Raw genomic sequence first — 16,611 nt, 5'->3', positions numbered from 1 at the left:
AGAGTGGTGTAAAAACCAAGCGTATGTGGTTAGAACAAGTAGGAAGAGGGCAGGGTTCCGAGGGCAGAGCAGAGACCTTCACAGGGAGGGGCAAGGCGAGGGAAGCGTAAGCTGAGATGGGTAGAGACAGGGCTCAGGTTATAGCTCATTTACAAAAATCTTAAATTTCTGGTTCTTTTATTTTCAACCTTGACTTGCTGGGCAATGACCTAGCTATGGGACAAAAGCAGTTTTTGTGCTCTTTTTATGAGCCAGGCCCTGCAGGAAGGATCACAGTCGGCAAAACCTCAGGCCCTGCCCAAATCCTTCCCTTGGGTGCTGGAGATCTCCAGCCAATTGACATTCTGGTGCTGAAAGGCCACTTTGGGGTAGGGGTTTGGTAAGGATGGAGTGTCCGGGCCTGTGACCCTTTAAGAAATTTACTTTTTAAAAACAGCCACCTGAGTGGTGGTGTGGGAAGACAGTGGTGGTAGAGAAACGGTGGTCTCTGGGCATGTGCGGAGGGAGCTGTGTGTGAGTCCTCTCCCTTCCTGAGGGATACCTAATTTTACAGCAGCTACACAGGGTCACAGGAGGCCTGCCAAGACCCCTCAGACAGAGGGTCAGGGAGGGAAGTAGCGAAAGGGAAGCTGAGTTGCCCTCTAAAGGGTTGTCACTGTGACCAAAGCCCCCAAGGGAGCTAGGTCACCTCAGGCAAGCAGTGGCTCATCCTCTGCTTCGACTACCCAGACCCCTGGCTCAGCCAGTGGCACCAGAAGCACATCGTCCTCATCCTCTGGGGACAGGACTGTCGTGTGGGGTTCAGGTGGGGTCCGGGTTGGTCCTGGGGGCCGAAGGCTGGGCAGAAGGCGGCCTCGCAGGGCCTGCACCACTCCCGACAGCAGTGATGACTCTGGGGACATGGAGGGCGGTGGCCCTGGGGCCTCAGAGATGGTAGGGAGGGCTGGAGATGTGCTGGTAGATGGGAGGGGAGCCTTGACGGGCAGTGGGGGTGCCTGTTCCCCATCCTGCCCACCTTCCGCCCCGCCCTCACGGGCCGGACCTGTGTTGCCATCTAGGGACTCAAGGGGAGCAGCAGAGGGTGTGACCTGGGATCTGGTCTCTGGGTTCCGGGCTGGGGGGTTGGTTCGAGGAAGCAGGCCCCAGCGGCGTAGACGGCGCACCAGGCGGCGCATAGAGCGGCCCCTCTGGCGGCGGCGGGCACCTGAGGCACCCCCTGGAGTCATATCCTGGCGCAAGATCTGTAGCAGAGAACGCAGGTTGCCCAGCACTGAGTTCTGCAAGGAGAGGAGGTAGACATCAGAGTCAGGGAGGTGGGGAGGGCCAGGAGCCTCAAAGAAGAATGGTACAGGCACAGGGCCACGGAGGCTGGGAAGCGGGAAGTACTGGGCCGGGAGGTCACTTACATCATTAGGGTTCTCCGTAGGGAAGTCCTCTACTGGTGGGATGGCACCCTGGGCAATGAGCTGCCCATAGGAGGGTGGGGCCTGCTGCTGCACAATCTCAGCCTCCATCCGGGACAGGGGCGCGAAGATGCTGGAAGGAATGAGGGCAGCTCAGTCACAGGTGGTGCCGGCCAGAGCAGCCTGTCCTAGCCTGGACACGTCTTTTCCCTCCACACCCAGGCCAAGACCACTGAGCTATGTATGCCCTGGCTTTCCCAAGAGCCATGCGAGGTTCCCCTCCTTCTTGGAGATTGCCTTCAGGATCTAGACCTGTCCTTTCCTCAGAGGAGCACCCCCATCCCCAAGCTGGACAACTCCAGGAGCCAACCCAGAAGCAGGTCACCAGAGCCTGTCCCCAGTGTGGGCACCCTCAGGGTCTTCCCCTCAGCCCCCCGCCCCTGCAGCTGGCTGCACCCTCACTGACCTGTACTCCTGGGTGCGAATGGCATAGAGTTTGCAGGTGCAGCCCAGGGCAATGACCAGTAGCAAGCCGCACACCAGGCTGCCAATGACCGCAGCTGTAATGACCTTGCGTGGCAGGGCATAGGAACAGTCCCACTCATCGCTGCCGTCGGCACAGTCTGGCTGCCCATCGCACACCCATGTCTCATACACGCACTTCTCATCCCGGCAGCGGAAGTTGCCAGGCTGGCAGTGCCGGCAGCGTCTCTCGTCTGCTCCATCAGCACAGAAAGTCTGGTAGTTGCAGCGGTCAGCGGGCAGGTAGCAGGCTGTGGTGCTGGTTGTGCCGGCAGGCCCACAGGGGAAGTGTCCAGGTGGGCAGCCGGGGCAGTTTTCCTCGTCCGTGCCGTCGGCACAGTCCCATGAGCCATCACAGCGCTGGGCCTCACTGTAGCAGCGCTCACCGAGGCCCTCACTAGCCCCCAGGCCAGTGCCTAAGCCACAGGGCCGATCCCAAGGCAAGCAGTAGCCTCGCACATGGTAGGTGGCGTTGAAGCCCCGACCATGGCTCCAAGCAACTGTGTGGTAGGCCACGATGGCCTGGCCAGACAGCGTCTCCACGGTGACAGACTTGCCATTGCTGAAGTGGGTGAGGCTGCGCAGTAGCCGAGGGGTCTTGGGAGGCCCAGGGCCATCATACACATGTACTGCATCTCCATAGCCCAGGTCCAGGGCCGTGAAGCGCACCGCCAGGCGCCGGCCATCATGGGGGTCCAACAGCCAGAGGCAGGACTGGGGGTGGGAGCCTGAGGCCAGGTGTGAGTATCCAGGGGAAGAGAAGACCCCGTAAAAGTCTTCCAAGGTATGATTGCAGGGTGGGGTGGGGACAGGGGCTGGGGTCAGGTCAGGGAAAGGGTCTGAGCTGCAACCTGCCTCATCAGAGCCATCGCCACAGGCATCGATCCTGTCGCAGCGCTGGGCCAAGGGCACACAGCGGTGGTTCAGGCACTGGAACTCCTCCTCCAGGCACATCAGCCAATCTGCAGAGACATCATGGAGAAGACACCATGAAGCACCAGAGTTGGTAGGATCCTCCCCTCCTCCCTGGGGCTTCTATTATCTGTTCTTCTAGTCCCATGGACAGCATACAGCATACCTTGGCTGTAGGAGAGCAGGAAGCCCTGGCCCACGGGTGCTCTGGCCCCAGCATAGCTGTAGGTGATGGTGACATTGCCCCCAGGCAGCTGCAGAGGGCTGGCTGGTGCCTCACACAGGGAGATCTGTGGCTGGAGAGGGGAGCGCAGGATTAAGCGCTCTGAGCCACAGGCCAGGCGCAGTTTTTGGAACCTAGATGGGTAGAAGAAGGCAGGATGTGAGATATTCGTGACCACCACTGGTTTCTTCCTCTCCCAGTGCCGTCAGGCCCCCTGTACCCCAAGAAGCACAAACCCCTGCTCATCCACAATCCAAACAGCCAAATGAACTCAGCCAAATTCCTTTGTAGTCAATGGCAGTAGTCCTAACAGAGGCTCGTGGCAGCATGGCATTCTGATCCCTCAGGCTCTCCCCAGACTGCCCTCTCCCTTCACCTACTCCTTTCAGGAGAAATTCATGGAGAGTGAACTCTGTGAAGCAAGTAGCCAGGTACTTAACATGGGTCCCAATCTTATGGCTCAAGGTCAGAGGAGACTGAGGAGAGACCTGTACCGTTTAAAACATCTCGGGAGGCTGAGGAAGGTTCTAAGTTAATTAGGAATAGCTTTTGAAGCCCAGGCAAGGATGTGCAATGGACTGAAAGACTCCTCAGGGCAGCCATATTGGAGCCCAAGGACTGTTTCTAGAGTGACTGCTGTCCTTCAGAGATGACTAGAATCCAAGCTAGATGTCTGCCCCAGCTCACCTCCAATTTACTGTGGCCCAGAATAAGCCAGGTTTTTAGGGAAGACCAGGCCAAATCAAATCCTACTCTTTCCTCTGTTGACAGGAATGGAAATTCCATGAAGAAGTTATTCCTGAAGGCTTTCCCATGGTGGAGAGGGTTAGGGGAGGGAGGGTAATAGGGTCTTGTCCCGTTTCTCACCTGACTGTCACAGTCTGCTCCTTGCTGCCCAGGATGAGCCACGTGCAGTTGGCAGGTGAGCTGCGGCTGTCCCGCAGGGGCCTCTGTAAGGTACCCTGCACTTCCAAGAGCACTGCCGGGGGGTCCTCACAGGCTGGAGAGTGAGGAAGGTAGGGACACTGGTTGAGAGCCCATTACTGTCACAGCCCCTGCCCCCAGGCTTGAGGCTTCTAAGGGTCTGAGCTCTTCAAGAAGGAGCAGAGAAACTGCCCTTCTCCAACCACACATACACACACTTTAAAATCAGTCTTCAGCTGGCCCCCTTCCTTCCCACACTCGTTATAGCTTCACCTTAAGTATCAACACCAGAAACAATCTGAGGTTGGCTTTGTGCCAGCCACTGGACCAAGAGGAGCAGGAAATACTGTCTCTACTATCAGGGAGACTACATTGCAGCTAGGGAGACCAAGCATGGATATTTGGAAAAACAAAATAGTACGTAACTACCAGGTGAGAGCTCACACTGGATGTTTCCCCGTTTGTAAAATAAGGGTGGATGATCTCCACTCTAAAACTACCGTAGGTGCCAGAGGAATTTAGGGAAGAGAGAATCCTTCTCAAGGGTCTTCTCTCACTACCAAACCCTTGGGGCCCCAGGGGCATCCTTTACGCACCAGGATTTGGGAAAATGATCCGGTCTGGATAGGCCACAGCGCCTCCTAGAGGAAGAGCAGGAAAGGACAGGAGAGTTAATCGCCCTTAGTTTTCTTCACCTGAGTAACTCAAGGAGGAAAGGAGCCATCTGGGATTTCCGGGTAGTTTATGGGAAAGGGGCAGTGGAGCAGGGGAGGATGCGGTGTGTGACCTCGAAGGAAGCCACAGCAGCACGGCCGATGGGGTAGGCACGCCGATCTAGGGAAGCCTGAAGGAGGATGAGGGCTGAGGGGAGTGGCTCGAAGCTTCCCGGAGGTTGGGGAGGGAGCTTCGGATGCGGCGGCAGGCGCTGGGGGGCACCGCCAGGCAGGGGAGGTGGGGGACGGCAAAAGAGAGCGCGCGGACTCTGACAGCCCCAGGGGCGGGGTGCCGGGTTAGTAGTCTTGTTTCGGTTTCTCACCTAGGAGGAGGAGGAGGAGAGTGGTGGGCAGCATCCTGAGTCGTCCGGGGGTGCAGGAAGAGTCCCGGAGCTTCAGTCGTCTATCCAGTGGGAAGGCGGCGCCGCTCCGAGCGTCCAGGCTCCCCACTGCCGCTTCCCCGAGGGGGCTGCATGGCCCGGGCTCCCCCACGGGTGCTCTGGATGCCAGGGCTGGGGGCGGGGAGGCGGCGGCCGTCCGGGAGCAGGGGCGGTGCCTCTCGCCAACTTCGGAGTTGTTTTCCTCCCCGCCGCCGCCGCCGCGCTCTCTGCCGCGGTCTATCCCGAGGCCGGCTTCGAAGCCCCGGGAATCGGTTCGAGGCCCGGCGCTGGAGCGCGCCCTCGCCTAGAGCCCGTCCGCAGGCCGCGAGAGCCCCTGTCCAGGCCCGGCCGCCACCTGCCGGGGCTTGAAGCCACTTCCTCTTCGAGCCAAACTTTGCCGACGGTCAGCCCCCAGGGCCGGCCCGGGCGCGGCTCAACTTCTCCTGCGCGTCCAGCCGGCGGGACGCGGCGGGGGAGCGGGGGAGGGGGATAGGAGGCTCGGCCCAGCTCCCCGGCCCTCGCCCGGGCGGTACCCCGGCCAGCCCAGGGGTTGGAAGAGCCGGGCGGAGGGAGAGGGCGGGTGACGAGCCTGGCCCCACCCCTGCCAATCAGCGCTCTCGCCCCGCCCACCCTCTCTCCTTAACCCCTTTCCGGCCCTGCCGGGACCCGTCAGACCCGCCCTCGGCTAGGCTGTCCGCCTCCACTTTGAACTCGGCTTTGTTCGGTCTCTTCCGTGACACGTTTGTTAACAGGACTCGTTGGCCAGAGGACAACTGCTTATTCCGTAACTGTCTTGTCTTTCCTTTGGACCCTTAAACTCTCAGTACTTTTCTTGTCTTTCCTTTGGACCCTTAAACTCTCAGTACTTTTCTTGTCCCAGTGTCTGAGATCAGGCAGCACTTTTTGTCGTGAGCCTCTATTATAGCAATTACCACACGGTGTTATAACTATTTGTTTACTCCTCTTTCCCGCCCCCGCCCCGCCCCTTCTCTAGAAACTGAAACTTCCTGTAGGTTGGGGCCTAGAATGTTTACCTTTGCACCCACGGGGTTTCTCTCCTACTAAGACACAGTAAGAACCCAATATATGGTAAATAAACGAATAAATGTGCCTTCGCCACTTGCTGGCTCTGTGACCTTGAGAAAATCACTTAACCTCTCTGCTTCTCATTTGTGAAGCAGAGTTAATAGTGCAACTCCCTTTTAAGGTTGTCATGAACATTTAGGGCGTTAATGCACGATGAGCATCTAGGAAGTGCTCTGTAGTTCAGAACAATTATGATTAGTCACAGAAGATATTTCTTATTTATGTGGGCTGTTATTCCTGTGGCACTGATAGGTAATATTAATAAACAACAACAATAGCAAATACTTTTTGAGCTTTTTTCACACTTCAGGCACAGATCTAAGCACTTTTCATGTATTTGCTCTTTTAATCCTCACAATCTTGGGAAGTAGAAACTATGATTACTCCCATTTTACAGATAAGGAAACTCAAGCACAGGTTAAGTATTTTGCCTGAGATCACGGATCTAGTAAATGATGAAACAAGGCCTTGAGCCTAGGCAATTTGGCTCTGGAGAGAGTGTACATTTGGATCCTTACTACTCTCTGCTCTCTACAAATGGTACGAAACAGTTTTCTGTCCATGACATTTGTTGTTGGCATCAGTTTTGATATTTTCAAAACTGGAGCCACAGCAGGGTTGGCCATAAAAAGGCCCTTCTTCCACTTGGACCTTGGTCCCTTGGTCTCTCTGCTGTGCCCTCTGCTGTACTCCCTCTGTGTGCAGCCTTTGGGATTAATGAGGAGTGAAATAGAAGCCTGAGTGTGAAAAAAGGATGTTGAGCAAAGGAAAGGAAGGCAAAGAGGTGGGAAAAATTAAAAATATTTAAGTTCTAAAAGTGATCTTGGAGGTTTTAGTTAATTGCTGGCTTTGTTTTCTATGCTTGGTAGATGCCTTGAACTTCAAGGAGCATACTGCCTACTTGGAAAGAGAGGTCAGATACACAAATGAAAGAATCCAGACAGCCATGGGGAGTATCCATGTATGTGTACACACACACACACACACACACACACACACACACACACACACACACAGTGGAGTATTACTTGGCAATCAAAAAGAATGAAATCTTGCCATTTGCAACTACGTGGATGGAATTAGAGGGTATTATGCTAAGTGAAATTAGAGAAAGACAAATATCATATGACTTCACTCATATGAGCACTTTAAGATACAAAACAGATGAATATAAGGGAAAGGAAGCAAAAATAATATAAAAACAGGGAGGGAGGCAAAACATAAGAGACTCTTAAATGTGGAGAACAAAAAGAGGGTTACTGGATTGGTAAGGGGCATTAGGGAATCTACTCCTGAAATCATTGTTGCACTACATGCTAACTTGGATGTAAATTAAAAAAAAAAAAAAAATTAAAAAAATGAGTTTATACTCCAATTAGTCCAGTGAATTTAAGTGTCCAGGTCCATATAAGTCACATCCTAGGGGCACCTGGGTGGCTCAGTCAGTTGAGCATCTGACTTTGGCTCAGGTCATGATCTCGTGGTTTATGAGCTCGAGCCTCGCGTTGGGCTCTGTGCTGACAGCTCGGAGCCTGGAGCCTGCTTCCAATTCTGTCTCCCTCTCTCTCTCTGCCCCTTCCCTGCTCATGCTCTGTCTCTCTCTCTCTCTCTCAAAAATAAATAAACATTAATTTAAAAAATTTAATTTAAATCACATCCTAGAGCATTAAGTACATTTAGGAATGGGCCTATGATGTTCTTGGAAATCTTTGAGGAATTATGAAAGGTAGTGGAAGTAGTGCAGAACAGGCAGATGTTTGGTTTTCAAAATGGTAATATCCAACTTTTATAGAGTACTCACCTCTAGGAGGCACTGCTCTAAGCATTTCACATGTATTATCTCATTTAATCCTCACCACACCTCTAGGAAGTAGGTGTTATTTTTGTCCTCCTTTTGTAATTGAGGAAACTGGGTCATAGGTAGGTTAGATAACTTGCTCAAGATGAAACTGCTAGCACATGCAGGAGCCAAGTTGCTATGGTATGAATGTTTGTGTCCCCTGTCCCCTAAATTCATATGTTGATTTCATAACCCCCAAAGATGATAATATTAAAAGGTGGGCCTTTGGGCGATGTTAAGCCCATGCGATGGCGCCCTCAATGGGACTAGTGCCTTATAAAAGAGGCCCCAGAGAGATCCCTCCCTGTCTACTATGAGAGGACACAGTAAGAAAATGTGGTGGTGAACAAAAAAGAGGGCCCTCACCAGAAGGTGACCATGCTGGTACCTTGATCTTGGGCTTCTCAGCTGCTAGAACTATGAGCAGTAAATCTGCCCAGTTGGTGGTATTTCCTTGTAGCAGATGGGCTAAGACAGAGAGTTGACACCGAGAAGTTGGGGTGCTGCTAAAACAAATACCTAAAAATGTAGAAGTGGCTTTAGAACTGGGGCAGAGGCCAGAGATGCATGCTAGAAAAAGCAACATTGTTGCGAACAGACTGTTAAGATGGTTCTTGGGAAGGCTCAGCAGGAGAGAGCTGTATAGATCTCAATCTCTTTAAATTACCTAAGTGGTAAGGAACAGAATATGGATAGAAATATGGAGGGTAAAAGTCACCCTGACTAGGTCCCAGACAGAGATGAGGGACATGTTAATTGGAAACTGGAGGAAAAAAGAGATCCTTGATATAAAGTGACACAGAGCTTGGCTGAATTGTGTTTGTATCCTGGTGGTTGGTGGAAAGTAAAACTTGAGAGTGATATTTGGGGCTCAAATGTGGGGCTCAGGCTCACAACCCCAAGATCAAGAGTCGCATGCTCTGCGGACTGAGCCAGCCAGGTGACCCAGCTGGCTGAAGAAATTTCTATGCAAAGTGTTGAGGAAGCAGCCTGGTTTCCCTTGAATACTTATAGTAAAATGCAAGCAGAGAGAAATTATTTAAAGGTGGAATTGGTTTGTTTTGTTTTGTTTTTAATTTTAAACATTTATTTTTGAGAGACAGAGAGACACAAAGCATGAGTGGGGGAGGGGCAGAGAGAGAGGGAGACAGACTCTGAAGCAGGCTCCAGGCTCTGAACTGTCAGCACAGAGCCTGATGCTGGGCTCAAACCCACGAATTGTGAGATCATGACCTGAGCTGAAGTCGGACTCTTAATCAGCTGAGCCACCCAAGCACCCCTAAAGGTGGTATTGTTAATCAAAAAGGATGCAGAACCAAAAATTTGGAAAATTCTTATCACGATCTAATATTCTATATATCTTACTCATTTATCATGTTTATTGCCTGTTCCTCCCACAAGAATGTAAGTGCCATGGGCAGGGATCTATTTGTCTCCTGGTGTATCCCCAGTGCCAAAAATAATATCTGGCACAAAGTAGGTATTCAATAAATGTTTACTGAATGAATAAATCGATGATTGCCAGTCATAGGCATCACATAGTTGATGTCTTTTAATTCGCTCAACTACCCTTACAGTTATTAGCCCCATTTTACCTTATTTTTATTATTTTTACTTTTTAGCCACATTAAAAAAATTTTTAATGTTTTTATTTATTTTTGAGAGAGAGAGAGAGGGAGTGTGCACAAACGGAGTGGGGGCAGAGAGAGGGAAGCACCGAATCAGAAGCAGGGTCCAGGCTATGAGCTGTCAGCACACAGCTCAATGTGGGGCTCGAACCCTTGAACTGCGAGATTATGACCTGAACCGAAGTTGGCTTTTAACCCACTGAGCCACCCAGGTGCCCCTTTTTTAGCCCCATTTTAACGATGAGGAAATTGAAGCTCAAGAACATTACATCACTTGGGGCCACCCAACTAGTAAGTTGTGAAGACTGGATTCAAACTTGGGTTGTGTAACTCCAGAGCCCTTGTTACTGCCTCTCTATGTGCTGGAAGCTGTTTTAAAAGACTAATACAATGGGGGTGGCTGGCTGGCTCAGTAGGTGGAGGACGCAGCTCTTGACCTCCAGGTTGTGAGTTCAAGCCCCACGTTGAGTGTGGACATTACCTTAAAATAAAATCTTAAAAAAAAAAAAGAGAAAGATTGATATAATGAATCAATCTATAGGAGGGTGTTAGGAATGATGAGGAGTCTCTAAGCCATGTCATATGATAAGCTGTTTAAGGAACTAGAAAGGCTTTTTGCCTAAAGGAAAGCTTAACTTGAGTGAGGGTTTGAATATATGAGAACTAGATCCAAATATGTGAAGAGCTATAGCATGGAACAAGAATTTGTTTGTTCTGAACAGTCGGAAGGGCAGAGGCAGGAATTAACAGAGCAAATAAAGTCAGTGTATTCCCTGCTTTTGAGGTACAGAAGCTGATGGTACAGGTAGGGTTGGTGCTGAGGGACAGATGTCCTGGGACTTCAGGGTTCCTTGGCAATGCTGTGATTCATGAATTTCAGGATGGCATAACTTCCCAGAAAACGAGGCCAAAGAAGCTTCTAGAAACAAATTATGTTCGATGCTAACATGAAGCCAAGACAGTGAAAACACAGAAAAGGCCTGGGCTGTGAAGAAAGAGGTCAGGAGGGCCCTTTAAGAAGTTTCAGCACTCAGTTTAGCAGCACATATGCTACAACTGGAACCATACAGAGAATATTACATGGCTCCTGTATAAAGATGACACACGGATTCATGCAGCATTCTGTATTTTTATTGTACACATAAAACTAATAGAACAATGTATGCTCATTAAACTTCAATTTTTTTTTAATGCTCATTTTGTTTTTTAAAGTTTGTTTTATTTTGAGAGTAAGAGAGAGAGAGTGTGAGCAAGCAGGGGAGGGGCAGAGAGAGGGAGAGAGAGAATCCAAAGCAGGCTCTGCACTGTCCACACAGGGCTCAAATTCATGAACTGAACCATGAGATCATGACCTGAGCTGAAGTCAGGTGCTTAACCGACTAAGCTACCCAGGCGCCCCTAAACTTCAATTTTTTTTTTTTTCTTTTAAAGGAGAAGTTGCACTAAATGCCTGGGTTAGGCCACCTTCCCAGTTGGGTTAAAAAGAAATGACAGGTGAGCCTGACTGGCTCAGTCAGAAGAACATGCCACTCTTGATCTTGGAGGTCATGAGATCGAACCCCATGTTGGGTAGAGATTACTTAAATGAATCATAAAAAAAAAAAAAAAAAACTTTAAAAAGGGGTGCCTAGGTGGCTCAGTCGGTTAAGCGTCCAACTCTCTATTTTGGCTCAGGTCATGATCTCAAGGTTCATGAGTTTGAGCCCCAAGTCCACACTGACACTTCAGAGCCTGCTTGGGATTTGGGATTCTCTCTCTCTGCCCCTCCCCCATGCTCACTCTCTCAAAATAAATATATAAACTTTAAAAAAAAAAACTAAAAAAAAAAAAAAAGACTGGTGAAGGAATGCAGACAGCTGTTGAAAAACCTTGGCTTGACAGAAAAGGGGGATATGAAGGAAATCATTCAAGACTGCAGCAGTATCCAGGAGAGAGCTTTTCAAGATGTGGAAACTTCTGTGTCTGAAGGGAGTGGGGATTAAAGATCCTGCCATATGGTTATAGGAGCAAGTTTCCTTGTGCTTTGGAAAGAATGAGATGCTAGTTTGGAGACACATCTCAGAGGTTTGAGAGGAACCTCAATCATGTCCATTTTGGGGATGTCTGGTATATTACAAAATTAAATACTAAGATAAATGGTTTTAAAAAAAAGATAGATGGTTTTAGGAGTACCTGGGTAGCTCAGTCGGTTGAGCATCTGACTTCAGCTCAGGTCATAATCTCGCGGGTGAATTTGAGCCCCACATCAGGCTCACTGCTGTCAACCTGTCAGCACAGAGCCTGCTTTGGATCCCCTGTCCCCCTCTCTCTGCCTCTCCCTCACTTGCACTCTCTTAAAAATAAATGTTAAAAAAAGACAGATGGTTTTGAAAATACTTAGTATGTTTTATTTATTTATTTATTAAGATTTTATTTTTTAAGTAATCTCTACACTCAACATGGGGCTTGAACTTACAACCCTCAGATCAAGAGTCCAGTCTCTAGTGACTGAGCTAGGCAGCTGCCCCAATATTTAATGTATTTTAAATATTTCTATTTAACAATTTTTTATTTATTTATTTTTTTAGTTTATTTACTTTGAGAGAGAGTAAGAGACACAAAGCACAAACTGGGCACAGAGAGAGGAAAAGAGAGAGAATCCCAAGCAGGCCCAGTACTGCCAGCTTGGAGCCTAACTGAGTCATGTCAGACGCCTAACCGACTGAGCCACCCAGGTGCCCCAACAAATGAAAACTCTTAGCACAAACAAAGCAATAATACAGTGATAGTCACCAAATGCCTACAGGCATTCATATATTTATATTTTATTTTATTTAAGGCATTAAAAAATGTTATTTGGTTATTCAGAGAGAGAGAAAGCAAGAATCCCAAGCAGGCTCTGCTCTGTCAGTGCAGAGCCCATCTGGGGGGGGCGGGGGTGGGGGAGGCATCTCATCAACCCTGGGATCATGGCCTCAGCAGAAATCAAGAGTCGAAGCTTAACCCACTGAACCACCCACGTGTCCCCAAGACATATTTTTTACGTTCAAAATTGAAGAGCCTTATAAATGTGAGACTGGGATTAAAGGCTCCTCCTGACCTTGGGATGAGGTTAGGAGAATGGGTGCAGGTTACAGGCACCCCAAGAGGCGTGTGGGCATGATTACCAAAGGGCCCAGAGAAGTGACACAGAAATGCCCACTCTTGGATAAAGGAATCACAGAGGCCGGCTTGCCTTGGCCCAAAGGAGTTGGGTCAAAGTATTCTGAGGTTTGAGCCTGGGAGACAGGCATCGGTGTTTGAGGCATCCACGGAGGGCAGCGTGCCAACTCGGAGTAGCTCCTAGAGGGCACCGAAGTGCCCCCTTACTTCCTCCTGCACCCCTTTCACTCCACCCCCTCTTCCTTCCCGGAGTTATTTGAGGGCTGCCCCCCCCCGCCCCCCCCCCCCCCCCCCCCCCCCCCCCCCGCCTCGCACAGGGACAGCTGAGGGAAACTCTGACTTCTTCCTCTCTGCAGCTGCAAGACTAAGGCCTGTCATCCTGTTGCACCCATAGTCCCACCCCTTTAAGTACAGGTGGCCTGGGTGGAAACGTGGAAAGGGGGAAGGAACGGGCTGGCAGTATCCTTGGCCCTTGTCGGGGGTGTGGGGCTGGGGGATGGTAGCTAGGCCCCCGCGGGTCTCAGGCGTGGTTTGCAGTGCCAACACCCAGCACAAGGGGGCGCTATCGCCCCACAAACCCTACCTGGCAGGTCTCTGCAGTGGAGGGGGTGTGGCCAACCGGAGAATGGGATGGGTGTTTTTCTGGGCCCCTTGTCCAGCTTTCCTCCACTCAGAATTTATAAGCAGTTTTGTGCAGGCAAGTAGTAGTGGGCTCTGGAGCACAGGCCGGTAGAGACTTTGGGGCACAATTGGCATGGATAATAGAGAGCGGTAGGGAAGAGAGACTTTGTGTGGACCCTTCAGGTCAGGGTCCCGATGCAGCCGGACTGAGGATACAGTCCCAGGAATTGGTGTTTCCAGGGGCTCCTGGTGGCTCAGTCGGAAAAGCGTGCAACTCTGGATCTTAGGGTCTTGAATTCAAGCCTCATGTTGGGTGTAGGGATTACTTAAATAAATAGAATTAAAAGAAAAAAAAATAATTCTATTTCCAGAAGAGCTGGGTTAACCCAGCCCAATACTGACCACCCCCAGATTGAAGTCAGGCTGTGAGGGACTCATGAGGAATCCGTAGAGACAAAGTAATTGTTTTGGAGTTGTGAATCCATTACCTTGATGTATTTTTCTTTCTTTTTTTTTTTTTTTTTTTTTTAACTTTCCAAAGAATGAGGAGAAATATATGGTAAAGTTCATAAAATGTAGTAAACTTAAACCTACAAAACAAACAAACAAACCTACAGCTCAATGACTTTGTAAGTTGTGTAACATAATACTTGTATAGATGTGTCTAGAGTGCTTACAGATTCACAGCTAGAGCCATTTACTTGTGTATAGGCACAACTTTCGTTGGCAATTTAAGCCAACAAACTTTTATTAGGGGGTGCTGGTGCCTAGCACCCTCCTACTCCTTTGTAAGGAAGTGAGGACCGAACATGTTTGTCAGGTGGCTGTGATGGGGTTGGTATTATTATGAATCATAGTCATTCCCTGACCGAACTATCCCATCAGTGTCTTGGAGGGCGACGGCAGGCTGTGTGATCTACCTGGAGTGGCCATATTTTTGGAATCCAAAGTGGGATGAACTGTCTGCCATGTCTGAATATACTAACTCACAGAACTTTGGGAAGATATTATTGGATCCAGGATATACGGTCAGGGCGGCCACACTCCTAGCACAGAGCCAGACACTGAGTGGCCAAGGAGAGCATTTTTGGGAATTGGTTTTGCTCTCTGGCCTGGTGCTACATGTCTCTGGAAGCTGAGCAAAGGGTGACGTCTTTGACCACAGGCTGGATCAAAATGAGCTGGAGCTTGTCGCGTGTGTGTGAATCCGCTAGGCCTTCGGAGGCATCAGTCTTTTCCCCTCCTTTGTGGTCATCCTGGCCTTGCCCCACCCAGAGCCTATCCTGCCCTAAATCGGGAAGTGGCCCTATCGGGAAGTGAAGTGTGTGAGCAGGATGTGACCCAATGGTGAGGCAGCTCCCAGACCTGGTCTGGTCCCTGAGTCAATGAGCTACTTCAGGCACTCAAAGGAAGTCCTTCCGCCAATTCACTGCAGTGTAGACACCTCTTCTGTACCCTCTACTGCCCCTCCCCATCCAGGTGTGGGTCTTTGGGGGGCAGGAAGCTGGCCTCCTCCTCCTCTAAGCCACAAAGGGCACATTGGAGAAATAAGGCACTCTGGGGAAAGGGGGGAGCTGCTTCGGCATAGAGGCAGTGGAAGTTGCTCCCTTTGGGATGTGGTGACAGCTCTACCCTCAGGTGCCCGATCCTGCTGTAGAGCCCCTGGGTCCACAACTGGTGAGGGACAGAGGAAGACAGAGGGGGCTGGGTCTGGCTGGGGAAGGCTGGCCTGGAAGGCACTCAGCCTTCGGCCGTGGGCCAGGGTGGAAAGTATGTGTGTGAGCTCATTTGGAAGGTGGCTTCTGGCCAGTCAGGCCTGCCTCCTTTCCAGGCCCCCATTGCCCAGCCCCCTTGAAGGCTGCCTCTGGGTCTTTCTGGTCTCCCAAAACTATCTGAGGGAGTGAAGCAGAAACCCCCAGTTTAGGTGTACAGGAATTGGTCTCCTAAAGGAGGTGAATTCAGATTTGGGGGGTGGGTAAGAAAGGGGTACAGGGACTGCAGGACGATGGAGCAGCCTTGACTGGGGTTTCCCTGGGGACTCGGGGAATGGGAACTGTCCTCCCGGAGCCCTTGCCACGGCCGCTCACCACCACCATCCCTCCCCTAGCTGCTGCCATGCATCCCGCTCAGTCCCTCTGGCTTCTGAGTCCTTCCTGCTTCTTCCTTCCTTCCCTCAGAGTACCTGTTTCTGTCCCCCAAGAGGGAGGTGGTTACAGGCAAAGTGGATTCCTGAGGAAGAGCCCTATTCCCCATGCCAATGCTGCCATCCAGAAGAATAGGCATGCACACACATGCTGTCAGATCTCTAGAACACACACTACCACACAGACACCCAGCCACATGGGGTCCACCCTGGAAGGGACACCCAGAGAATGGTCAGAATCTACCTGTACAGAAAAAAAAAAAAAAAAAAAGAATCAGAAAGACCTGGGTTTTAACTTTGGACTAATGAGCTGTGACCTTGAGGAAGTCTTCTCCGGGCCTCAGTTTCCAAACCCATAAAATGGGGGCAACATTAGTGCCTGTGTCATTGGGTGTTACGAGGACCTCAGCAATATTGGTGTTTTACCACCTCCCTTTAGCTGGAAAGGGAAGTAGGAGTCCAGAGGGGAAAGAGGACGGGGAAGTCTGTCAGAAGGGGGAGAAGGGGCCCCAGGGGAGGGACAGTGAAGGTCCAGCAGAGCTGACCCAGGGTTGTGTGTGGGGCATCACTCTACTCAGTCCTCTCTCCCCTAGAAGGCCCAGCTCCTCTTCGGTCTTCCCCCTTCTCATGTCAGTGACCCCAGTGCCTGGCTGGCAGCCTTGGAGGTGTGGGCCCAGCTGGTGGTGGGAGCCCTGGAGAAGGGAGTCTGTGGCTCCCCCCTCAAACGTGTGGGGGTGCAGTGGTGGGCAGAGCGCTGTCTCTCCTCAGCGCTTGCCCCCGGTCCAGTCTCCTCTGAGGCCGCTTCCCTGGGTTCTGCCCAAACCTCCTCACAGATTCCCCTTGGCTCTCGCCTGGCTGCTCTAGCTCACATGTGCTGCTTTCGAATAAAGGAACTTGGAACCTTAGAAACTGGGTCAGGCCCAACGGACAAAGCGGGGTAGGGCCAGTGAAAGCAGTGTTGTCAGGTCTCTCAGGAGCCACAGGGCCCTCTGCTCTCCCTTCACCCTGCCTGACCCTGTGTGATCAGCAAGGCCCCTCCCGGGGTCTCTGGGTGGCCTCATGGGCTGGATCCCTC

At 51.0% G+C, this 16,611-nt stretch overlaps 1 protein-coding gene and 1 non-coding gene across 2 annotated transcripts; one reads left to right on the top strand and one right to left on the bottom strand.

The window, feature by feature from the left end:
• Positions 1 to 160: 160 nt before the first annotated feature.
• LRP10 (LDL receptor related protein 10) lies at positions 161 to 5,649 on the bottom strand. Its single transcript, XM_019429465.2, has 7 exons — positions 5,021 to 5,649; positions 4,581 to 4,625; positions 3,928 to 4,060; positions 3,004 to 3,194; positions 1,870 to 2,887; positions 1,407 to 1,536; positions 161 to 1,277 (listed from the first exon to the last, which is right to left on the bottom strand). The coding sequence occupies exons 1-7, from the start codon at positions 5,052 to 5,054 to the stop codon at positions 690 to 692; spliced, it is 2,139 nt and encodes a 712-aa protein (XP_019285010.1). The 5' UTR covers positions 5,055 to 5,649; the 3' UTR covers positions 161 to 689.
• A 5,008-nt stretch (positions 5,650 to 10,657) lies between these two features.
• On the top strand, positions 10,658 to 10,763 carry LOC128773168 (U6 spliceosomal RNA). The gene has a single exon (XR_008417449.1). It is a non-coding gene; the product is annotated as a U6 spliceosomal RNA (small nuclear RNA).
• The last annotated feature ends 5,848 nt before the right edge of the window (positions 10,764 to 16,611 follow it).

Source organism: Panthera pardus, unplaced genomic scaffold (assembly GCF_024362965.1).
Source record: "Panthera pardus isolate Hobbes unplaced genomic scaffold, ASM2436296v1 HiC_scaffold_24, whole genome shotgun sequence".
Classification (NCBI taxonomy): Eukaryota; Metazoa; Chordata; class Mammalia; order Carnivora; family Felidae; genus Panthera; species Panthera pardus.
Note: the sequence above shows the minus strand (reverse complement) of the source record. Positions and strands in the feature narration are given on the sequence as shown.